Here is a 26,355-nt window from a genome sequence, read left to right as displayed (position 1 = left end):
CTGGAAATTATGACTTCACTTTACTACTGTGGTCTTCCCTCTTTCGGTAGGAACTAATTCTCTAGACTCCCTATATTAGCAAGTGAGGAAGAGAAGCTGCGATCTCAGAAGCACTGGAAGAGGGATCCAGATTACAATTTGGTCCGGTACCCAGTTAGTATGTGACACTTCAGGGTGCCCATAAGACTGACTTTACTGTATTTCATAAAATTAAGATCCAAGCTATGGTGTCTAAATTAACCCTTCATATTCTAGTATCTCAAGAGCAAATCATCAGCTAAGAAACGGCAAGATCTGCCCAACTCAGCCTGTTATCAAGACAAAAAGAAAGAGCTGTTTTAAAAATACCACATAGAAATGCATCACATCAGTCAGTCGGTGGTGGCTCAGTGAGTTCGAGGCCAGACTGATCTACCAAATAGTTTCAGGACAGCCAGGACTGATACACAGAGAAATCTTGTCTCAGGAAAAAAAAATCATCACATCTGGATGAATATGATTAAAAATACATTGTATAAATTTAAATTTATCAAAGAATTAATAAAAATAGTTTAAATGTGAGTAGTATTATTTTCAATTTCCCAGGAATATACATTGAATTTTCCAGGAAAATGTAGGGCATATAAATTAAAGAGAAAGTGATCTGCTGTTGAGTATCTACCCAATATGCTCCTCAGTTGAGAAAACTGTATCAGTGTTGATGGAACTCTGAGCCAATATGGCATTTCTTGGCTGTCCACACCAGAGTCTCGGTAAAGGGCACATGGTCCCCATCAATGACTTCACACAGCCATACAAGTGTTCACTATGCCTTCTGCATGCTAGAAAAGTCTTATAGATACAAGAAAAGGATTCTGACCATAAATGATGACCTTTATGTTTGGACAGTACTGGGATAGTAGGAAAATGAAAATGGGTGCACAGTGAGGAGCATCACCTTCCATTTGCTGCTGGATATTTTTATAAGCAGTGTTACCAGTGAGCTGTGAGGCTCAGCAATAGTCTTGTCTAAATAGCCTGAGACACCTTTGGAAGGATGCAGGCAAGGATGCACAGTAAGCCAGAAAAAAGGCATCAGTGTGCAGATGATGCTGTCAAATTTGCTCATGTGACACTCAACTATAGGAGGAAAGGAAGTGCAAGTGCACTTTCTGGAGACCAATGCAGTTTCTCCCAAGAGCTCCCATACACTAGGCATAAAAGAAAACCAGATCAAAGCAATCTTAAAGTAAAACCTTGAAACCATTCTCCCAGGTGATGTTCTTCCTCTCTGGGTGAGAAGGTCTATCTCCCTGATTTTATAGATTAAGTATGAACAGGCCTATAGAAATTAATACTTAGTGATTGATGCTTTATTGACATTTTTACCTGCCAGGAAGGAGGAGAATAACTGAACTAATATTTTTAAGGAGTGTGCTACCACTGCCTGGCTGCTTTTCTTTTTTATTAAGATTTATTTTTCATGTACACAGTGTTCTGTCTGCATGTACGCTTACACATCAGAGGAGAGCACCAGATCTCATTATAGATGGCTGGGAGCCACCATGTAGTTGCTGGGAATTGAACTCAGGACCTCTGGAAGAGCAAGCAGCCAGTGCTCTTAACCTCTGAGCCATCTCTCCAGCTCCCTTGATCGACATTTTTACACATCATGATTATGGTAAGTTGGAAAAATAAGGACAGATTGCCTATCAAGCCAAGGAATTAAATGAATAAGCTGTTAATTTTTCTCTTTCTACACAGATAACTAGTCATCAAGACATAAATTTAACTCCACTCACATCTCCAAACTTTCCGGTATTTCTTCTCCACTGACACCACCCTCATCTAGGGAACCCTCACCAACATTTGTTCTGAACCACATTTCAGTTTGTTTTCCAGGAAGACACATAAATCAAAGCCAAACAAAATAAAATACTGGTCATGGTGCTGTACATCCTAACACTTAGGAGACAGGACAAAGATCATGAGTGTCAGGCTAGCCTGGGCTACACAGTGAGATCCTGTCTCAAAAACAAAAGAATTACATGAATAACTAAATATCCAATCATGCCATCCCTGCTTAAAACATTGATGCTTTCTCACAGCATCTTTAACAAATCAGAATTCTAAGATGTACCCCCTATCTGGTGGCACCCCACCCATGTTTCATAAACTTTACCTTATGTGACTAACACCTGACACAAATATCACTGTCTGATATTTCCTTGAAAATTAGAACTCCATGGACTATTTCATCCATACCAGACCACTAACATAGTTCACTTTTCTACTCTTTATTATTTAAAATGGCTATTGCCTGTCTAATAAATCCTGTTTGTTTGTTTGTTTGTTTGTTTGTTTGTTTGTTTGTTTTTTCTAGATGGGGATGGATGTTTTGGCTGCATGCATGTCTGGGCACCATGTGTGTGCCTGGTGCCACAGAGGCCAGAAGAGGGCATCGGATCCCCTGAAACTGGAGTTAGACAGCTGCAAAGTATCATGTGGCTGCTGGTAATTGAACCTAGCCCTCTGGGAGAGCAGCCAATGATATTAACTGCTGAGCCATGTGTCCATCCCATACTACTGTCTCTTAAGACATATGACCTTTGTCTTCACTTCCAGGGTCAGCACCCATAGCTGCTTGCATCATAGGGGCAGTGTTTCTTACTGATCATCACACTTTTCAGTATTTCAAGGGAGTTCCAGCACATGCCACAGTGTATGGCACAAGGCCATTGTGACAAATGCTGGCAGACCATGCCACAGCAGTGACTCTGCTTCCAAGCACTCACACTTCTCAAAGGCCCCTGGAATCTATACTGCAGAATAATCCACACAGGACAAATCCAACTGCAAACAAAGACCTGTGAAGGCAAGGCCCTGCTGCTCTTACTCTATAGGTCTACACTGAGTTTGGATTTTAGACGTATTTATTCTGCTTTATCTGTATGAGTATTTTGCCTGCATGAGTGCTGGATCCCCTGCAACTTGAGTTACAGATAGCTATGGGCTGCCAGGTGAGAGCTGGGAAATTAATCCAAGTCCTCAAAAGCAGTTAGTGTCATCTCTCCAGATCCCTAGTATGATTTCTCTTAGAAGAGAAACAGACTAACGCTACACTTGTAATCTGTGTTAATAAGAAGCAGCTGTCTGTGCGGATGACAGAACCCCCAGCCTGTCTCGGGGGACTTCCAGCCTTCTGAGCATCTGCCTATAACTGAAGGAGCCAGACTTTCCACATGCCCAAACTGCTGACTTGCAGTCTTGGACGCCACTGGCTTTGCTGCCTCCCACTGCCATTGGAAAAGAAGAGCCAGGGATGGGCATTCATCCCTGCTTTCTTTCAGATTGTAAAGTTAACTCAAGAAACTAGGTCAGATTCTCAGGTAGCTTGGCCCTTCCTTCCATTCTCCAGTTCTCACGTGCCAGGCCAGACCAGAATGCTCGCTCAGAAGGAAGCTGGGACTCCTTCCTGGCTGGTCAGCCCTTATAATGAATAATGTTATATCCTCGTATCACATGACTGTGATTTTCTTTTAACTAGGAAGATTAAAAGTCAAGTAACATTAACAGATAGTTTCTTGTTTTGTTCTGTTTTTAATGAAAGGAAAGCTGTTTCTTAGCTGTAAGAAACACTAAATCCTTTACATGTTACGCTGTTCCTCAAAGCAAAAGAAGCCAGGGAGCTGTTAATTTGCTTGTAACTTTTGTTACTGCCTTTGTGCTGAGCTATCTCTAAAGACAAAATGACTTTGTCAATTACAGTTTTATTTCAGCCCAATTAAATTACAAGCCTTTAATGATCAAACACCAGTTTTATCAGGCAGTGCACTGACATTGGTGTCCTCCCCACCCCCACTCCTTACTGCCACAAGCCTGAGATCACTACCCCTTCAAGACTTGAGTGTCAGTTTCTATTTCCTTGTCAGACAGACCACATAGATAAGCAAGGGTTCCTTCCCTCCATAACTCCTAGAAAAACAATGGGATATTTGGGCTGCAGACACAAAGCTTAGTTGAGATTAGAATATCATACTGAAGAAATAATTAGTTTACAGACTAGATATTAACAGCTCAGCTGCCTTTTCCAACTCAAGTCCCAGAAGGTTGTCATTCTCGTGTTACCTTTTGAGGACCCTCATCCAGTCTGATTTCTATTGCTGTGATTAAACACATACACACACACAGACACACACACACACACACACACACACACACACAAACTACTCTGAACAAAAGCAACTTTGTTGATGGACATTAAATGCGGAACTCAAGCAGGAGCCTGAGGCAAAAACCACGGGTGAATGGGTGAATGCTGCTTGCTGCTACTGGTCCTGTATGAACCAGGACACCTGCCATGGAAATGATGCTGCCACAGTGAGGTAGGCACTCCTATATCAATTACAACCCTACCATCAAGATAATTCCCCTTAGACATACCAGTCTAATCTGGACACTCTCCCAATTGAGATACCCTTCTCAGGTGACTCTAGACTATGTCAAGTTGATGGTTAAAGCTGACTAGGTCATAGATGCTCACTGGGAAATTTGACCAATCCAAGAGAAAACCCTGTGTAATGGTGACATGATGTAGTTTTAAGTTCGCTGTGAACTGAGCTGTAACTGCAATCTTGAGTTATACTCCTATAAATCCTGACAATAACCTCTCCAAGAACAGCTTTGTCCTTAACTGCTAAGCCACCTATCTCTCCAGCTCCAAGACCTGAGATTTTAATGAGATTCGAATCATTGAAAAGTCTCAACAGAGCTCCACAGCTGCATTTCTATGCATTAAACACAGCTAATTGTCTGAATAGAAACAGAAAGTCTACTTAAAATATGGGGATGGGTTACAGAGTATAGTCTTCAGTTGATTATAGCCATCTTTTCTCTGTTTTATTTTACCTTGCCATCACCCTCTCTGCTACACACAGTTAGCACTGTGCTTGGAAGATAGTAGATGGGCATTCAGAGGAGGAAGTTCCCCTGATGGAGAGGAACCAGGGCTGGTCAATAACTCTTCTCCTTGAAATGACTTTTGAGCAGCTAGGAACTAAAGTTAGGATCTTGTGCATGCTAGGCAAGTGCTCTACTAGTGAGCCACACCCACAGATCTTAGCTGGGGTTTTTCTATCCATTCCTCTCATCTGACTCTTACAGGGGATGTTCAGCTGTCAGTGATTTCCCCACCCCCATCCTCCTACTGGATGCAAAATCATCACCAACATCTTTGCTTGGTCCCATTGTGACCTTCAATCCTATCTCTTTCTTATCTAGACCTCTTTGTTGTATGTCTCAGAAAATACACTCCATTTTCTTCCTCCACATCCCATGTTATCAAATCCTAAAATACCTGTGGTGGTTTAAATAAGTATGGCCCCCATAGGGAGTGGCACTATTGGGAGGTATGGTCTTATTGGAGTTGGTGTGGCCTTGTTGGAGGAAGCGTGTCACTATGGGGGTGGGCTTTGAGGTCTCATAAGCTTAAGCCTGCCTGCCTAGTGGCTCACAGTCTCTTCCTGCTGCCTGCAGATTATGATATAGAACTCATATCACCTTTCCCAGCACCATGTCTGCCTGCATGCCCCCATGCTTCTCACCATGAAGACAATGAACTAAACAAACCTCTGTAACTGTAAGCCAGCCCCAATTAAATGCTTTCCTATATAAGAGTTGCAGTGGTCATGGTGTCTCTTCACAGCAATAGGGTCCCTAGTACAATCCCTAAAGGGCAACTTCAGATTCCTCCTACTTTATCTGGATGTGTTGTTTCTCTTCAGGGGATTGGATGCATAGAACTTCACATAGACAAAGCACATGTTCTCCCACTGAGCTGCCGCCCCTCGTCCCGTTCCTATTTCATGAAGGAAGCCTCAGAAAACATTTTTGGATGCTCTCTCCTGCCTCAGAAACCCCCCCAAGATCTTTGGACATTCCTCTAATACACAGTGATTCTCAACCTTCCTAATGCTGCAAGACTTTAATATAGTTCATGTTATGGTGGCCGCCAACCATAAAATTATTTTTGTTACTACTTCATACCTGTAATTTTGCTACTATTATAAATCATAATGTATGTGTGTGGTATGCAGGATGGTCTTAGGTGACCTCTGTGAAATGGCCATTAAACTCACAATGGGGTTGAGACCCACAGGTTGAGAACAACTGCTCTAAGGGACCAGACGTCAACCAGCCTTCTGTATACTGGGTATCATCAAAACTACTGTTTGTCTACATTGCCAACCAAATACAGGCTATGCACTAGATTTTTCTGACAAGAAAAATACAGACAAATGCTTTAGGATACAAAGACTGAAAAAAGGATGATGCCAATCCACAAACATTTGTGTTGCTCACCCAGGATAGTTGCTGTTCCAGTCTCACCTTTATACTCATGTGTAGCTAGTAGAATCAATGATTAAGCATGAAAGACTGAATTAGACCCATGGAGCCTTGAATGGCACACTAACAAAAAAAAAAAATCAAAAAACCACTTGGCACTTGATTTTCAATAAGAGTATTGGCAAGTTAGAGACCTAAGGTATGATGACAGTCAGACGCATACCGTTAGCATGCCAGGAAGCCAGATGAAGGTGAGGCAACCCCCTGAAAAACCACAGATCCCAGCCTGACTAGAAAATTAAGTGTGGGGCATTAAGTCCTGGACAGTCACCAAGCAGAGTCCTGCTTCACTGGCTTTCACCAACCAGTTATTTTCATTCCTTCCACAATGGGACAAAACAGTCACCCATCAAAGCAATCATTACTTCATTTTAACTGATAAAAGCAAGAAGGTTCCATACATTGCCTGAGAGGGAGAATGAGGTAAAAGCACACTATGCACAATGGGTGTGTGTGTGTGTGTGTGTATGTGTGTGTGTGTGTATTGGAAGACATAGGTGCTCAATTTGTTTCCCTGGGCAGAAGGCACTGGCGTGTTTAAATAAATATCTACTAGAGATTCCTAATAGCATCCACAATATTCAGTATTTTTTATGTTTCAGAAATTGTAGGCAAAGGTCAAAGGTCAGTGATGAAACTCTTAATAAGCATACACGAGGCTCTGGGTTCAGCCCTCAGCAGAAATAAGTAAATAAAGATTCAGCAGAAGTACCTGAGGTTCATCCCCAGCACTTACATGAAAAAGAGAGATATGGTGGCCCATACTTGTAATCCCAGAGACAGAGACAAAAAGATCCAGGCTCACTGTCCAGCCACCTGGACCTAATTGGTAAGCCCTGGGTCCCAGTGAAAGACCTTGACACAAAACTCAAGATGGATGGTTCCTGAGGAATGACATCCAAGGTTGATCTCTGGCCTCTCCATGCAGAGGTACATACACACACATGCATGTACCCACATAGACATAAACATGCATATACACAGGCCCACATAAACACAGACATATTCAACACACACTACAGAATCATACAGTTCTAATTATGATGTTTTCTTTATCAAGTTTGGAAGACTGCTACAGTGTTGTTAAATCTGATGGAAATTAAACCAAGCGTTTCAATTCATGGCTACAATCCCAACAGGCAAGAAACTGAAACAGGAGGAGGCCAGCCTGAGCCACATCATGAAACTCTGTCTCAAGAAGGAAAAAACAAGAAAGGAAATTAATTAAACTCAGTATTTAATCTTGCTTCATATTGAAACACCACACAAATAGCTAATCACAGTTTCTCATCAATACCTGTACAACATGGGTTTCTGAATTCACAACATTTGGATTTTGGAAGGACTTTAAAAATATAACTTCACATCTAAATTATATCACACCTTCAGTGTGATCTGAAATTAGATGTTCAGAACAAGCACTCAAACTGTTCTGTGGCCTTTGGTCTACTCTCAGAACAATCAAGCTGCAGCATGGCACTGAAGAGCCAGACCTCACTCTGACCACATCCACATGTAGTAAAGAATCCATCATCAAGGTCAGGATTGTTAATACAGATTGAGCATCCTTAATCCAATTAAAAAAAGAAAAAAAATATCCAAGTCCAAGCTTTTTGACTTCCAACAATTTTGCAGACTATTATTTTAAGATGTGTTATGTTTGTTTATGCTGTGGAACATTGGTCTAATGATGCAAAGATGTGTTATACAAAGATGTGTTGTACTATTTTATGGTGCATTTCTTTAACTTGTAAACTGTGTTACTTTGCCTGTCTAAAACACCTGACTGGTTTAATAAAGAGCTAAACGACCAACAGCAAGGCAGGAGAAAAGATAAGTGGTGCTGACAGGCAGAGATAATAAATTGGAGGAGAAATCTGGGGAGAAAAAGATCAAGGAGTAAGAAAACAAAAGGCTAGCCACGCAGTCACACAGCTAGACATGGAGTAAAAAGTAAAGAAAAGATATACAGAAACAGAGAAAGGTAAAAACCCAGAGGCAAAAGGTAGAGGGGATAATTTAAGTTAAGAAAAGCTGGCAAGAAACAAGCCAAGCTAGGGCCGGGCATTCATAAGTAATAGTAAGTCTCTGTGTGTATTTATTTGGGAGCTGGGTGGTGAGCTCCCCAAAGAGTAAAGAGTAAAAACAACCAACTACACCCTGGCAGCTTATAAAAGGCAGCGTTTAATTGGAAGATTGTTTACAGTTTCGGAGGGTGAATCCATGCCCATCAGTGTGGAAAGTACAGTGGCAGGCAGCAGACATGGTGCTGCAGGGGGAGCTAAGAGCATATATCCTGCTCTGCAGGCATCAGGCAAAGACAGGGGACAGTGAGCCTGGCACAGGCTTTTGAAACCTCAAAGCCCACCCCCAACGCAAACCTCCTCTAACAAGGTCATACCTCCTAAACCTTCCTAAACTAGTTCACCAACCCATTCAAACATATGAGCCTACAGGGGCCATTCTCATGCAAACCAGCACAGTTGGCCAGGATTATCTGATATTTGCTAAATGCCTCAGGCCTTCAACATAACCAACACTGAAGAAATCAAGTGTCCTAACACATGTTCAGAGAGAGCTCTGGCCTCACGTGGTGAGCAGTAACTCACTTTGAACAAGACATTAACAAGTGAAAGGAAGGAGAAGCCCAACTCACCATAGAAGAGGAAGGCCTTGGTCATATGATGGTGCTGGAAGGTCCGGTTGATGGTAAAGAAGCAAGCATCTGCCCCACACTGGCCAAGCCTGCCATTCTCTCCAGTCAAGGGGGACCACCACAGCACAATCGGGTAGCTCCCAATATCCACCACATTTCTCACATCTAAGGCTAGTGCTTCCTTTTTAGGAAATGGATTGAGATAGTTAGACTCTTCCTCGACTTTCTTGTGTCCATCTTGCAGATTGGCATTTTTAAGCTTCTTCCTTTCAAATTTTCCAAGTTCGACCACTACCTGAAAGTGAAGACAACCATTATCAGGAACTGATTTTTCCATTTCCCCTGGCACAACTCCCGTTGTTGTGATGAATTTAGCTTCCTGCCGGTCTTCTGTAACAATGTACCAAACCGCCTTTAAAATAACACTTAAACCATACACTTCTGGAGGTCAGGAGCTAGGCATGGGCGGACAGTCTACAATCAAAGGGCCAGCATATGGACACTCCTACAGGCCCTAAGGGACAGTCCACCCTCTTGCTCTTTCTATCTTTTAGGAATAGTTCACAATATTTATTTGGCTTGTAACCCATTTCCAATCTTTATATCTATCAATACCACTTCTCTCACTCCTGACACTGCCTCTCTCTGTGACAGCATCCAGGGAAAGTTCTCTGCTTTTAATGACTTGTGTCATTGCCTTCGACTCCTGTGGATGATTCTGGATAATCTTCTGTCTTGTTCCTCAGGCGCTGCTATAACAGAATACCCCAGGTTGATAATCTTAAAGAATAAACATGTGTTTCTCATAGTTCTAGAGGCCAAGAGAAGGAAAGGGAAGGAAGGGCTGGGGTGTAACTTAGTGCTGGTATGCTTACCCACTATGCTCAAAGCCATGGACTTCATCCAGGCACATGCCATCCACCAGAGATTATTTTAGAGCCAGAGTTGTAGCATATACATGCAATCCTAGTGCTGAAGAGGCTAAGGCAGTAAGATACCAAGTTCATGGTCAACATGAGATACATAGTGAGATCTTATCCCAAAATAGGAAAGAGAGAGAGAGAAGCATCTTTTTATCAGCAACTCACCCCTAAGATAGCCCAGTTCCATTACAATGGCACTAAGTCTTCTACAAAAGGACACACACCCAGCAGCCAAGGGCAGCTCCTTTTTAATGGGCTTGTTATTCCTGGTGTGAGAAAAGGGCCACTGACCACCATGCATACCTGAAGTCTATAACTCCCTAAGGAAAGGGTAAAATTTTAACTAGATTCTCAAAAGTACCCATGCCAACTAAGACGTTAAGACCTTCTCTATGAAAGCCAAATGCTATTCCAGGAGAATAAAAAAAAAAAAATACATTAGCTTTAAGTGACCTACACTAAGTCAGCCCTTGCCAAGAGCTTCCTCAGCATTTTTATAATGTCATAATGTGGCTCTTCCCCAAAAACTTCATGGGAGCAAGTTCATTTACGGCTCCAGGCCCTCTCTTTATTTGACCTTCCTTCCTACTAATGTGCAAAAAGAAAAAGGCTGTCAAAACTCCATGAGATCAAACTTCGATACATGTCTCACCCATGTCTCCTGTATGAAGTTTAAGTTCATTTATAAATAATAGAGGCAGTTTTAAGGAGAGCTGTTTCTGCTCTTAATATGTATTTATCCCTAGATGTCATTGTCAGGTTGTAGGAAATATGAGAGGTAGAAGGACATGAAGCAAAACCTTAAGGATAAGATCAGCCAAATCCACCATCCAAAGGACAAATACACCAGTTTCTTCAACATATCCAAGACATGGAATAAAAATGGGAGAAACCTCCCAGACAACACAAAATAAAATACAAATGCAAAACTTGAGATTTGCCAGACAAATGCAATGAATGGGGATGTGTTTACTGTAGTGTTGTAGAATATTATTTTAAGTAGTCAAAGATGTGTTCCATTTGTTTATGCTACCTTTGTTAACTATGTAAAGGTTTGTTACATTTGTTTATGCTGCATTTGTTTAATGACATAAAGACCTGTTGCATTTATTTTACCTTGCCTGCCTAAGGCACCTGACTGGCCTAATAAAAGCTGAATGACCTGAGACAGATAAGTGGGGCTGGCAAGCAGAGAGAATAGAGAGGAGGATAAATCTAAGCTTGAGAAGAATGGGAGAGAAGGAGGGGGAGAGAAAGAGGTAGAAATGGAGGGAGACACCCAAGGCCAGCCAGCCATCCAGCCAGGAAGCTGCCAGGCAGATTGATGGAGCACAATATAAGGAAGGGCAGAAGAATAGAGGCAAGGAGGGAGAGAGGGAGGGAAGGAGGCAGGCAGGCAGGCAGGCCCCAAGACAAAATATATATGAAAATAAACAGATTAAGTTATAAGAGCTAGCAAAAACCAAGCATAAGATAAGGCTGCGCATTCAAAACTAATATTTAGTCTCCATGTTGTGACCTGGTAGCTGGTTGGTGGCTCAAAAGAAAGCCTAGCACGCTGCAGATTCAGAATACCACTATAAAGGGCTTCTCTGGGAGAAATCTAACATGTCTACTACAGAGGGAACTGAGAAACATGGTTCACTGCAGCAGGTGAGACAGCAGTCATGTGGTTATATGGTCATGGCTCAGTGATTAAGTACACTTACTGCTCTTCTAGAAGACCTGAGTTTGGTTCCCAGCACCCATATTAGATAGTCCAAAACTGCCTTCAACTATAGCTCTATAAGATCTGAAACCCACTTTTAATCTCTGTAGGAACCCATACAAATAAGGCACACTTGCACAGACATGCACACGTGCTTGCACACATACACACACACACTAAATAAATCATTTGAAGTCTATCTGGTTGATGTAGGGAGCACACTCACAATCCCAGCATTCAGGACAAAGAGTCTAGAACATGAGGACAGTATGTCAGAAGTTATCCTGGGCAGATGAGACAGGGACAGGGACAGATCAATGCAGTCTCAAAAAGAAAAATGATCTATATTTGTTAGTAAAACATACTGGGGGATTCTAACCCCAGCCCACCAGCGGACTCCAGCACCATGCCTATCCCACGCCATGTGGAACTCAATCAAATGCACCAACCAAGAGCCTATCTGTACCAGGTGTCCGGTACTATAATGACCTCTTTGTGATGAGGAAGCATGGCCCAGCACAGCATAATGGCAAACTAAGTGGGACCAGGAGACCCAAACACATCTCTGGGGCTATCTACCCCAAGCTCTGAGGAAAAAACATGGGCCCACCTAGCACCTTGCAGCACCAGCCACATGGGCACTATTAGAGTGAGCAGAGGTATGGTATGGTGTGGTAAGGTGGGGAGAGGGAGAGGGAGAAAGACAGACACATGGGATGGTTTTCATATCCTGTGGACAGGCATATCTGAAGAGGTGAGAGAGGAATGGAGCAGGCTGAGGTGAGTGGCTCAATTGCCACCCAGGGCCAAGGTGATATTTGGGCCTGGGCTGTTCCTGGAACCTGCATCTGTGTTCCTGGCTTGACAACTGTGTTTTAGCAGATGTACCTGGCCTCTGATAGCAACAAAAGCAAAGAGAAGAAGGCTGTATAGAGTTGGCCCCAGGCTATTATCAAGGCTATTGGTTGCTCTCCACAAACTGACAGTGAGGCCCTATTGCTGAAAGGACTACTTACTTATGTCACTGAACACTGAGACATCCATCTGGTGATCAACTAGAAAGCTTCACCCCTATTGGGTAGCATTCATGGTGGTAGAAGGTACTCTGCACACCATCAGAGGAGAAAGGCAATGATCAAGATCAGCCAGCAACAAACCCTGCAACCTACAACAGGGTACACTCATACAACAGTGGCACATGTGTCATGGCAGTAACCAATCACTTTTTGATTGGATTTCAATGCAACTCCATGAGATAGAACTGCTAGGGTGTCCGAAAACATCAGACGAGATAGGGCATGGGCCTACGGGGAAAACTATAAATAATATTGTCCTACTAAAGGAACATAATAGTAAAATGACTCCTAGTGCCATTCTGTTATATCCATAGATCAGTGCTTCACTCAGCCCAGATTAGAGAAGCTTCTTCTTACAGTATACATGAATCAACACAGAGACTCACAACTGGACAACATGCAAAGAGTTTTAAATGGGATGTCTTTATCAAACCTCTCCTCAGTAATCAGGATCTTCATGGAAGGGGAGACAGAAAGATTATAAGAGCCAGAGGTAATCGATGACTCTAAACAAACAGTGCCTTCCAGACACAACAATAGTGAAGCACACATGAACTCGCAGAGATCATGGCAGCAGGCACAGGACCTGCACAGATTCAAGTAAATGGTGTCCCAGCACTGAAACAGTAGACTGGACACTGGCTCCCATCCCTATCCAAGAAGCTATCTAAAACTGATACAAGCTGGCAATGGAGAAAAAAAATCAGTTTTCTCCCACGGAGTGTCACTGGGTGTATCAACCACATTCCACGGCAGGCTCCGTGCCAACAAAAAAGGATCTCTCTTTGTTTTTGTTTTGTTTTGTTTTCCTGTGGGTTTTTTGTTCCATTTTGGCATTTTTGTTGTTGTTGTTATTTTGTCTTATTTTTGTTTGTTTTTAGTTTTGTGTTTTCATGCTTTTTTTTTTAAGAGAAAGAACATAAAGTTGGATAGGTAGGGAGGTGGAAGGATTGGAGAGGAGTCAGAGGAGAGGAAAAAACATGATCAAAATACACTATATGAGGGCAATTTTTAAATAACATGGTAACATGACTATAGTCACAACACTTGGGAGGTGAGAGGCAGAAAGATCATATGTTCAAGGTTATCCTTGAATATGTGTCAAATCTAAAGCCTGCTTGGGCTATATGAGACAATGCTAAAAAGAAAATATTTTCCCAAGTGGGCATGGTGGCTCCTTCCTTTAATACCAACACTTGGAATCAGTAGCAGAAGTATCTTGAGTTCCAGATCATGCTGGTCCACACAGCAGAAAATACTCACACATACACACACACACACACACACACACACACACACACACACACACACACACAAACACACACACACACACAAGAAAAGAAGAAAAATAGAATTAGGGTGTCCTCCTTTTATATTGTGTAGCATGGGCTCATGATGCTGAAAAGTTAAGCAGACCTCATTTACTCAGAAGTCTCTGCGGAAAGGATCTGGGGAGGAAGGAGATGGTGAGGGCCTAACAATGAATCTGCTCTACACAGCCCAGATTCCCAGTACCTGCAGTGTAACCATCAGAAAGACAGTAGCTGTCATGCACAGGCAAGAGGCCAGCAGCTTCCTCCTCTGAATCCGCACCATGCTGCCCTGTCCTGGATGACTGAGAAAGGGCTGGCCTGACCACCAGGTATCCTCCAGTCAGCCCACAGCCAGAGACAACTTCACACAGAGGAACCATCTGGGTGCCAATTTCCTGCTGGGAGCTGGTCTCCATGAAGGACTAAAATCCAAGTTTCTGAGTGGGCCCAGCTTGGGACTGGGAGGGAACAGCATGAGTTCTTCTTAGGCCATCATCAGAGCAGCTGGGGTCCTCAGACACAGTGCCATTCAAAAACACTGCAATGAATGAACAATCTTTTAGCAACAGTGCAGAGCTGATAGACATAGGCTTACTGCGTAAAAGTTAAACTAAAATGAACCTTTTAGATCATACACCTTACAACTCCTGATACCTAATCATACACATACCTAACACCTCAGAAAGGCAGCAACTAAGACCAGAAAGGTTTCCTAACTTGCTCAAGGCCACGCAACCCCATCAACTCCCGTGTCTCAAATCGCTCCCTAATTTCTCCCCCATCAGAAGACTGGATTCCAGGGTTACTTAGATGATGTCACTTCCTAACAAGTCTCAAAGGAATAAAGAATCAGACCACGCGACCACTTCCAAAAAGGCTAGGGGGATAAATAATAAAGGTTCGGGTTTTTGTTAAAGATGGGATAGTGATCACCTAAAGAAACCAGCCAGCTCATAGGGGAGCTCTGGTTACTGGATTTTCTGCTGTGTCTTTTGTGGAAAGTACAACAAAGCACAAGGTTGTGTGGGCAACAAGTGTTTCTGAAAGCTTTGGGCAAGATCTTCATGCATCTGCACTGGCTGCTCTTTTTGCCATTTTTGATACAGGTCTGCATGAAACCAGGCTGGCCTCAAACTCACTGTTGTGGCCCAAGACAGCCCCGAATCTCTAAGCCCTACCCCACTCCTCACTGAACCTCCTAACTGCTAGTATTATAGGCATCCACCAACATGCCCAGATTCATGAGCTATCAGAAATGAAACCTAGGGCCTTGGGTATTTGAGGTGGACAGCGTACCAACTCAGCTACCTTCCCAGCCTTTTCAGGAGAGAAAAACAAAAACCTCTTAAAAAGTGTGCATGCGTGTGTGCATGCATGTACCAACAGTGGTCATGGAAGGCACTGAACACACTGTAACTATAGTTAGGTCAGGCTGTAGACCACCCAACGATGGAACTCAAAACTGAACTCCAGTGCACTCCAGGGACTCCCAACCACTGAGCCATGTCTGCAGACCCTCTGTTAACTGACTTGTAAATTTAGGATATTCTTCTTCCTCAATAGCACATTGATTCTTGTTCTCAGAAATCATCAAATATATTTTTTTCCTCTTTTGTCCATGGGATTTACCAAAGTAAAATAGCTAAGTGGACAGGCTCCAGAGCCATCCTTCAAGACGGCATCTCATTTGGCTTAACCTAACCTCTCAATACTTCCACTTCTGAATGCAGTAGTAATGGCAACTAATCAGAGTTACTGTGGGCATGATGTGAGATAGATAAGTCTACCTATCAAAACATGACACAGAGCACCAATGTACACACCAGCATGGAAGGGGAAATCTCATAGAGCCCCAAACACAGACAAGGAATTCTGGGAACAGGTGAAATAGTGTTCCCCACAGAAGGGCCCTGAAATTGGATATACAATACCAAGTGGTCAGCTCTATTCATGCTAGTAACATTCTACACACTGAGCAGTTTGTATTTATATATTTATACACACACACACAGAGTTGTGTATAACAGCAATTTTTTTAAAAAGAGGCTACGAATTTAAGTGAGAGCAAGGGGATCTATGAAAGGTGTTAGAAGGATGAAAGGTAAGGGAAAAAATAATGTAATTATGTACACATATAATCATATTATATCTCAAAAAATTATTTTATAAAATCATAACTTTGTTAAGTACTACAACTAAGTTAGCTCTGAAACCATGTGTTCTTTGCTATTTTTTAATGTTAATAATACTATACAATCTACACTAAATGGTGCAAACAGAGAGAACAAGCAAGCCTGCGTAGAGCAGCTGTCATCTGGTGGGTCAAAGAGGAAAGGAACAAAAGACTCTAAGAACCTCAAAAGCGCCCTGTAAGATTCTACTTAGTGCATATTAACTACATAAAATGTGGACCTAGCATTTCAAATTCCAGTTCCAGATTCTAGCATTCAAACAATATAAAATTGGGGAAAGTGACTATTTCTATTTTTTAAATGTTTTTATTAATTTATTTTTTACATTCTAATCCAGGTACCCCCTCTGTCCTCTTCTCCCACTCCCCTACTTCCCTCCTCCAACCTCACATCTGCTCCATGGAGAGGGTAAGGTCTCCCCTAGGAAATCTACTAATCTGTCCCATCATCTCGTTGAGGCAGGACCAAGGCACCTCTCCACCCCCTGTGTCTAGACTGAGCAAGGTATCTCTCCATATAGAATGGGCTCCACTAAGTCAGTTTGTGCATTAGTTAGATCTTGGGCCCACTGCCAGTGGTCTCATATATTGTCCCAGCCACATCATTTCCACCTATATTAAGGAGAATCTAGTTCGGTCTTATGCAGGTTCCCCATATGTCAGACCTGAATAAATGATTTCTCACTATCTTGGGTCTGCTGATTCTGTGGGTTTCCCCATCATGGTCTTGACTCCTTTGTTCATATTATCGCTCCTCCCTCACTTCGACTATACTCCAGGAGCTTGACCCAACGGTTAGCTGTGGATTTCTGCATCTGCTTCCCTCTGTTTCTAGAAGAGGTTTCTAGCTTCTCTGGGGTTGTGGACTGTAGGCTGGGTATCATTTGCTTTATATCTGGTGTCCACTTATGACTGAGTACATACTATATTTGTCTTTCTTGTTGTGGGTTACCTCACTCAGGAAAAATGACTAAGTATTTCTAATACTTAGTGAATTCACAATAAGTAATAAACTTCATCCTTTCCCTTGCATGACAGAAAGATTATTAAATTTTCATTTTATGTGCAAAAGCAATTTACCATAGTTATAATTAATATGACCCAGATTAGGTAGTGAAACATTAACATCTTAGATGGGGATAAAACTCCATCACTTTTAGACCAGCAAGAAGATCATGCAAAGCCACCAATCTGTTTGATCCCTGAACTCATGGTGGAAGACTAGAAACAACTTCTGGAAAGCTGACATTTGACCTTCACATGTACTCACTGGTACATGCCACTCCATCACCCCACACCAAATAAATGAACAATCATATAAATCACTAAAAGTAAATTTAACACTGTAACATTTTCCAAAGAGTTTTAAATTGGTCACTTCATTCAATATTACTTATAACCACTTTGGAAAAATAGACAAGATAGGTACTATTAATTCCAGTTATTACAAAAATGAAACTAATAGGCCTTACCAATTTTAGGAAATTGGCCTGAAGTCCTATTTTTAGCAATAGTTCTAGAAATCAGGTCACCTGACTCCAAGATCACTAGAAAGGAAAGAGACATCAGAAACAGTAGCAGTTTTAGGACAGAAAGTCAAGGGGAAAGGAAAACAGAAAGCAGAGGGAGATTCTGAAGCTAGTGTGAGATATATTTATAGCTAACGTCTCTGGACAGTTGGTGGACCTTTTTGCAATTTTTAATCAGTTATATCAACTACCGAAGAATTCAAGAGTACAAATTCCCTTGCATGTAGGAACCTCAAGTTAGGTTACTGCAAAATCCAGAGTGCAGTAAGGTTTCCAGAAGCTGGCTGTGATTAAATATTCACCACCGAAGAGCAGACTCCAGTATGTGAATTACTCTCTGCAGCAACCCACCAGGGCTTAGGGTACATTTACAATAGTAGCACTCAATCTAACCCATGCTAGTACCAGGAGCATGTCACCAAGTCAGAATTCCTCCAACTGGTGAGGACAGGTGGACCCACAGAGAGTACCATGAAAGCCCTCAAATCCAATGTAATGGCACTCCAAGAGGAGGAGGCTCCCCCCTGTTTCTCTTTCATCATTGCCTACAGGGTGAACCTGAGTCGTTCAGGACAATGCCCCATAATATTCTTTCCCAAGGCAGAGGACTCTATCTGTTTATAGGTAACAGTATATAATGACTGAAATGTTCTCTGACTAACCAACTCCTGACACTGATATCCGAGCTTCTGCAATGTATTGCATGGCTTGAGTACACTATCTAGGGTTGCCCATCTGCTGTGCAGAAAGGATCTGGATTAGTGGAGCACCTATCAGTTCTCTTCTACCAAAACCAGCAGCACCATCATCTTAAGATAATTCCTCTTTTCTTCTACAGAAGTTAAGTAACTCAAAGAAAGTTAGCAGATTGTAGATGGGTGCCTACCCTCAAATTTTGCCTGTGCAGGGCTGGCAATTGAACCAAGGGATGATCTCTGCCATGTTTCTGATGATGGTGATAAACCAGGACCACTGGTATGCTTGACACACTGAGTTATCTAACTCTGGAACAGCTAATTTTCTTGTCCCTGTAACAATGTTGCAAAAGTAACTTAAGGGATGATTAGGTTTGGCTCCCAGGCACAGAAATAACAGTGTGAGGTTGCTGCTCATATTGTATCCTTGGTCAAGAAACAGGGATGGATGCTAGTGCTCAGGTCACATCCTCCCTTTTATCCAGGACACAGAGTGTTGTTGCCCTCAAAGCAAAGCTTCCCTTCTCCACTCAGCCTTTTTGGAAACACCCTCATGACATTTCCAATCATGCCATGACTCTCACAATCAACATTCACCATGACAAATTCTGATACTCAATGTGTACCCCTCCTCCTCCTTCCCCCCACTAGTAGGAAGTAGGCAGAAGACAGACAGCTCTAAAGTGACTCTTCTGATTGGTTCTCTATTATCAGTGGGGAGTCAATAGCAACAGTCTTCTGATGGGTTCTCCAATTGGAGAGTCAATAGCCATTGTTTTTACTGGGCTAAAGATAACACTAGGGAGGGGTTTCTGAAGAATCTAATCATCAAACCTAAATTACTCACAGTAATGCTTAATGTCTCAAATAGGCTTGGTTCTCTAAGACACTGTCACTTTACACTGCATAAATCCCTATGTTGTGGGGCATGCCTTTAATCCCAGCCCTCCATAGGCAGAGGCAGAAGGCTTGAGGCCAGCCTGGTCTGCAGAGCGAGTTCTAGGCCAGACAGAACAACACAGAGAAACCCTGTCTCACCAACCAATAAAAGCAACACATATTTGCAGCATACAAAAGGCCCTCTCACAACACAAAACAAGCAAATACCTCCATTACACCCCTTAAACTGTGGCTATCCTCAGAAAGAAATGACATGGTAGGCTGGCAGGAATGTGTCATATTTTCAAGCATGTTTTACTGCCTCCTTTCAACCATGCCACATCAAGACTCCTCATTTATAACTACAGTAGTTGCTCTCAAAGCCCCAAAACTGGAGTTTTTCCCAGTCCCATCCCCTTGTATTCTCCACTCAGCTAGATATAATGTCCTAGAATGCAAACAGTGTCTTGCCTCTAAGACTGTGCATACCTTTGCAAATCATCTTAAAGAGAGGCCAGGGTATGGGTCTGTAGCTCTATGCCCCATCTATGCCCCATCCCTAACACTGAAAAAGAACATGGATGTGTACCCACTCTATTTCTCTAGCTCCCTTCCCTAGTCTCTTCCTTGAGGTCTGTGTTCCTGACGCTCCTGGAATATAACTTACATTTTCTGTACTGCTGAGCCAACTTTGAAGACCAGTACCTCTTACATTGTCCTAGACATCCCCCAAGACTTTTTGATGAGAGGAAAGATGATGCTGGGGACTTAACTAATTAGGCAAATGATCTACCATTGAGCTTTGTGATAAGCCCCATTTTCCTTTTTGGTATTATTATTATTATTATTATTATTATTATTATTATTATTATTATTTGTTTTATTTTTGTGGATTTTGTTTTTGTTTTATCTTGTTTCCAGATAGTGTTTCTTTGTGTAGCTCTGGCTGTCCTGGAACTTGCTCTATAGACCAGGCTGGGCTAGAACTCACAGAGTTCTGACTGCCTCTGCCTCCAGGGAGCTGAGACTAAAGTTATGTACCTCCAAGTCCCAGCTCCATTTTCCTTTTTAGTAATTCAGCATTTCTTTCTGAAAACTAAAGTTTTTACATACTTTTTTAAAGTATTTAGAAAGCATGTAAATTAAAATAAACTTAACATTTACTTTTTCCAAATCCTACTTCAAGAATACTATCGACATTCACTAAGGTCACCACTGTAACAAAACAAACAAAAAGAACCCTGACAAAAGCAATTTACAGGAGGAAGGGCTCACTTTGCCTTTCCATTTCAAAGGATTTCAGTCCATCCTGTTGGAGAAGGATGATGGACAAAATAGCTCCCTCCAAGGTGGTAGGAGCACCAGGTGGTGGGTGTTCCCACAAATCAGAACAGTGGCTAACACCACCCTCAAAGCCCATCCCTAGTCACCTCCTCCCATCACCCAGGCCACACCTCCTAAAAGCTCTACAACCTCCCAAAACACCACCAGAAGCCCAGGACCAAGTGGGCAAACATGAAGCTTAGGGGGAGGGTGTTTGGTGCAAAATGATGAAAGCCAAGTAAGATGCTGTTTCTTGAGAAAATCAACTCTACATACGTATAAAAGCACTTAAATATAAGCTGGGAAGGTTTTTGTATTATGCCATACTTATGCATACATTGGCCAAATTATAATCTTTTCTTTTATTTCCTAGGTATCAGCCTACGGAGGGGTTTCTGAATGTTGTTTCTAAGAACAAACTTGAAAACTGCTATACTTTTGTCCTGGAAGAATGCAAAACGAGCAATAACACAGTAACAATAGAGTCTTTGATTCACTATTAGACACTGCCATCTAGCAGGAAGCCAGCAGATGAGTTAGAACAATTTCAAAATTTTTAACATAACTTATTGATCATCTTTGACTTATAGGCAAGAGATGGGTTTTGGTTCTTTATCTTGTTTTTTGTTTTTTGTTTTTTTTTTGTTTTGTTTTGTTTTGTTTTTTTTTTTCTCTTCTAAGACAGGGACTGGCTACATAGCCTAGGCTGGCCTCTAAATCACCTTCTCTTGCCTTGGCCTCCAGAATGAGTGCTAGTGATACAGGCCGCTGAATGAAAAGAAGAAGGAGAAGAAGAAGAACAACAACAACAACAACTAAAAGGAGGACACAGCCACTCCTAGATGTAGTGGAGAAGGTTTACTGTAGATATGAGGAGAGGCTAGCTATTGACAGGGACATCTGGGACAGTCCAGAGTAAACATGACTGGCAAGCTGAGCCGAGAGCCATGTGAGGAGACGTAGAGAGATAGAAGGCCAGGAGACAAAGAAGTCACAAGGGCTAGCATAGCCAAAGTGGCTGAGTTGTATAGGCAAAGTCTAGCCCAATTCCCTGGGCTGCAGAAGTTTAGGGTAGGAGTGGGACTGAGGGTTGCAGAGAGAACCTAGCCTGCAGCCAGCATCAGCTTTGATATGTTGATGGGCACATCAGTTAGCCAATTGTGCACTACACTCTTGGAAAACATTTGAGAGACAGTTATAAGAGAGGAAGAGCAAAAGTGCCATGCTGTCTGTATTGGTGGATGAAAACTCCAATATTCAAACACCTTGGCTGCTTTATTCAACGCAGAAAACCATTCCAAGCCCCACCTGAAAGAACTCTATCTGCGAGTATGGTGAACCAAAAAGGCCCAAAACTCTAGTTTGTGGTTAGACATTTCTAACAGGCCTAAGTATGTGAGGAGTAGTGCCCTTCATCTGAGAGAAGGAAAGTTACATTTGTAGGCCTTACTCAAAACTGGACCTAGCTGGGTTGTGTGCATTGCCCAACACAAGACACTTCATTTATGGCCAAGACTACCAGCTGTTTCAGAGCATCATGTCAGTGGTTAGGGGGTAATCTGTTGGGAGTTGTTATGCTAAGAAAAAGTAATTTTGTGTAAAATTTGCTAGCAATTAACCAAAGATGGGGAAGTCCCGATCAAGTGTCACTAAAAGTCAAAGTCCTGTATCTTATGATACAAAATGAATCTCATATTGAGCGCCCCAAATTGGTACAAAAACCCTAAGAAAGCAACTTGTGTGTATGTGCATAATCAAAATCAGCTCTTGCAGAGGTTTCCACCTCGGGAAAGTGAAAACCACTACTCGCTGGGGCACACGATTCTATCAGCAAGTGTTTCTAGATGAGCACCCAAGTACCAGGGGCAGTTCCCAAGCTAGCGGGGCAGTGAGACTTTTGCCTGGGGCCTTGCAAAGGAAGCTGAGCTGCCGCCCTGGAAAGAGAACTAAATCACACACTCTGAATACCGTGCTGCTCCTCCCAGCTCCCGAGCGCAAGGCTCTGGGGTCACAAGCTCCCATCTGTGCTTTTAGGGGCCACCTCAGCTTGCACCACAGTTTCTCACTCTGAAGAGCGATGCCGGGGTTCTTCCAGAAAACTCGGGTTCTTTGCCAGGGCCCAGCAAACTGTTCCCTCTTAAACCCCGCTTCCGCGCAGAGCAGCGGTATCGTCCAGCTAGCTCCAGTAGGAGCCCCAGTCTCCACCTGCCCAGAAGACTCACCTTAGGATTGTGAGCATCAAAACAAGTGCCCATCCCTGTACTTCTACCAGCCTCAGGCTGCCGGGTGCTCTGCGTACCCCAGAGTCCTCATTTTTCTATTTACGCCCCTGAGCTCCTCCGAAGACCCGGAAAATAAGAAATGGAATGGCAGGTGCAGCTCTGGGATCATCCCGCCGCATACAGCCTGAAAAATCCCGGATCCAGGTTTTCATGGATGCGGTGTTTAAAGGCTAGCGGTCTCCGCTTCAAAAAAAAAAAAAACTGTGGACTGCCCCTCACCCACGTGTTCTAGAATCTTCAAGTCCTGGAAAGTTTGTAAAGTTCTCTGTAAAAGCCCCCTAGAGCTGCTCTTCCAAAAGGACGGGGTTCAATTCCCAGCACCCACATGGCAGGGCACAGCTATCTGTAACTCCTGGATCCAACACCTCACACAGACAAAACACCAATGCACACAAAATAAGAATACCTCACACAGACAAAACACCAATGCACACAAAATAAGAATACCTCACACAGACAAAACACCAATGCACACAAAATAAGAATACATTACTATTTTCTGTGAGGGAAAATTAATAACTAAAAGATGGCAAGAAGGGAAAACCATAAAGAACAAGCACTTCTGCCAATAGATATAGATAACTCTCTGACTGGAGAGTACATTCTCCCTGCTCCCCATTATCTTAAGGACAAGACGACTGAGCCTGCTGGTCCTAGAGAAAGGAAACCCCCTAACCTTGCAGGGGCATTAAACAATCTCGCCTTGTAAAAACTTTGTACTTTATGAAATCTCTGTAATCTTGGAAACCTTATGGGCTGAGACTAACAGTCTCAAACCTCCCTTTAAAAATGCTTCACAATTGTAAGCGGGCACCTTACCCTTCTGATAGAGTGAAGTCCCAGCTGGTTTGGATCTTAGCAATAGAAACCTTTTGCTTTTGGAGTCAGAAGTCACTTCTTTGGAGGTTGAGGAAACCTGGTAGGCACAACATTTTTACAAAGCCCTCAGGAAAGGAAGACTCTTGGTGACCCTGAGACATGTGGGGAGAGGGGAAGGGAGAGGGGAAAGGGCAGAAGCAGGTGTAGCAGCCAGGAGGGCCAAATGTACAAAATGAGTATATAGGGAAGAGCAACCCAGCCCTGTGAGCTGCAGAGTTTTAGGACAGGGGACTGAGTGTGCCAAAGAGGTGGGCCCTGTAACAGGTAGGGACTGAGGTATGCAGGTAGAATCTGGCAGCTAGGTTTGCTTTGTATGTTTAATAGGCACCTCAGCCATTTGTCCCATGTTTGAAACCTAACATTTTTAAGTCTCAGACACTGTGCTCACTCTCTTGTAGGACTGAAGCACAAAGTCAACTTTCAATTAAGTTAAATCAAGGCTCCCAGAAAAGGGTTGCTATGGTCTCTATGTCTTGGATTCCCACACATTCCTGATACCCATGGGAACTGAGATACCTTGGTGACTAAGTCAATCCTCACTAATGAGATTCGACCCCCTATGAAAAGGTAAGGGCACCCACTAAGAGTGTACGCATTCAAATCTTAAGAGGTATGTTACACAGCCATGGCTAATAGGGAAAAAAAATAAACAGCATCTGAAATGGTCTGTTGATGTTTTTGCTTGTTTGTTTTTGTTTTTCGAGACAAAGCTTCTCCTGGATGTCCTACAACTCACTCCTTAGACCAGACTAACCTGGAACTCAGAGATCCACCTGCCTCTGCCCTCTTGAGTACCGGGTTAAAAGGCTTACATTGCCGGGCTTGGAATGGAAGTGGTCTATGTTGTTATGAAAGACCCCCACTATGCTTATTGCCTGTTTAAATTGCTCTTGCTAATTTGCCAAGGTCAAGTTATGAGAAAAGTACAGGAGGGAACCAGGTGCTGCTCTCATCCAACGCCAACCAGATATCTGTGGTCTGCAGCTTGGACCAAAACAAGGTCAGCAGGACAGTGTCCAGTATGCTGAGATAGTCATAACTGAATTCTTTGTATTCTTTGTGCCCAACCCAAATAACCAACTGTCCTTGGTTAACTACAACTGCTACATTTAGATGAAACAATGAAATCCCTGTAACCATGCTTCTGCTTCTGTAAGCCTTCTTCTTGCCACCCCAACCCTATATAAACTGCCTGAGTTTTAACCTCGGCACGCTCAGTCCCCTGAAAGACTGAAGCGTCCACAGGTACCTGTGTAAACAATAAACAACCTCTTGCACTTGCATCCACTGGTCTGGTCTTGTCTCTTGGGGGCAAGGACCTTCCCCCTGACAGGCTCCAAACTCTTGGGGTCTCTTGGGGGTCTTTCAGTTATTGTTGCTGCTGCTGCTGCTGGTTTTAACAAGACCACTGTGGCACACTGCCTTGGGACAGTGAGGTGCACAAAGGCTGAAAAGACCAGTAACACTTCATTTATTTGCTCAAATTTAGTTACTATATGCTGAGTCCCAGTAAGGACACAAATAATAGTGCGCTTTCTGCTCAGTCATTCCAGAAGCTGAATGGGGAATATTAGGGGACATGTGGCTGATCCTGAGTAATAACCTTATGAATAATGAAAAATATGTCTTACTGTCTGTGGTGCTACCTATTAAATACATGGACATTGAGCTAAGCAGTCTACAAAGCCAAGTCTAAAGAACCTGCCTTACTCCAAAGGGGATCTAAAATTTAGAGGGTTTTTGTAATCATTAAAGTAATATGAAATTGCATCTGTTTTAATAATTTAAAAAAGATTTGCTATTTACTTTGAAATACTTAATATTTAATCATATTTAAGTAAGATTTTGTGATGATCCATTGCTTGTACAAATAAAGCCTGTCTGAGGGTCAGAGCTGGCCACTAGCTAACCATAAAGGTCTGGAGGTCTGTACAGACAGACAGGAAGTGAGGTAGCTGGGCAGAAACAGATATAAGCAGGGAAACAAGATAAAGCTCTTGTCTGTTGAGATGCTAAAGAGGTAAGGTGTGCTGTGACTTGCTTCTTCTCTCTTATCTCTCAGCATTTTCCTCTATATCTAACTCTGGGTTTTTATTACTTAGATTGATTAAGAACTCCATTTATAACATTTTAGTAAATGTATATATTTTATATTTGCTACAGTATTTCACTGATTTAAAAGTATGTGTAACCAACAAAAAAAGAAAAACGAAATTGCATCTGGTTCTTGTGAAGATGTCTATAATCCCAGCACTCAGGAGCCTGAAATAGAAGGATGAGTTCCAGACCAGCATGGGCCACATAGTGAGACACTATCTAAAATAAAGAATTTTTTAAATGTATACTTGAAGGGACACTAGCCCACTTTAGATAAGGCTCTTGCAGGCCTTGCCCCTCTTCCTAATTTATTCTACCTTGCAAAAAGAAAAAGAAAACTACTAGTTCCATTCCTAAAGCTAGCATAATTGGCCACTTCCTCCTCCTGAGACTGACTACCAAAGTTGAACAGCCAGAAGC

At 42.5% G+C, this 26,355-nt stretch overlaps 1 protein-coding gene across 1 annotated transcript in view; it reads right to left on the bottom strand.

Annotated features, from left to right (window-relative positions):
* Positions 1-22,963, bottom strand: part of Fut10 (fucosyltransferase 10) — a 72,197-nt gene extending 49,234 nt beyond the window's left edge. The window contains exons 1-3 of the mRNA XM_051182232.1: positions 22,900-22,963; positions 14,263-14,598; positions 9,041-9,335 (exon numbers count right to left, since the gene is read on the bottom strand). Of these exons, the coding sequence (XP_051038189.1) occupies positions 9,041-9,335; positions 14,263-14,343 (376 nt within the window). The 5' untranslated portion in view covers positions 14,344-14,598; positions 22,900-22,963. The remainder of the gene's footprint in view (positions 1-9,040; positions 9,336-14,262; positions 14,599-22,899) is intronic.
* Positions 22,964-26,355: the final 3,392 nt, after the last annotated feature.

The sequence above is a fragment of the Phodopus roborovskii genome, unplaced genomic scaffold, assembly GCF_943737965.1.
Source record: "Phodopus roborovskii unplaced genomic scaffold, PHOROB, whole genome shotgun sequence".
Classification (NCBI taxonomy): Eukaryota; Metazoa; Chordata; class Mammalia; order Rodentia; family Cricetidae; genus Phodopus; species Phodopus roborovskii.
The sequence above is the reverse complement of the archived record's forward strand: the minus strand, read 5'-3'. Positions and strand labels throughout refer to the sequence as shown.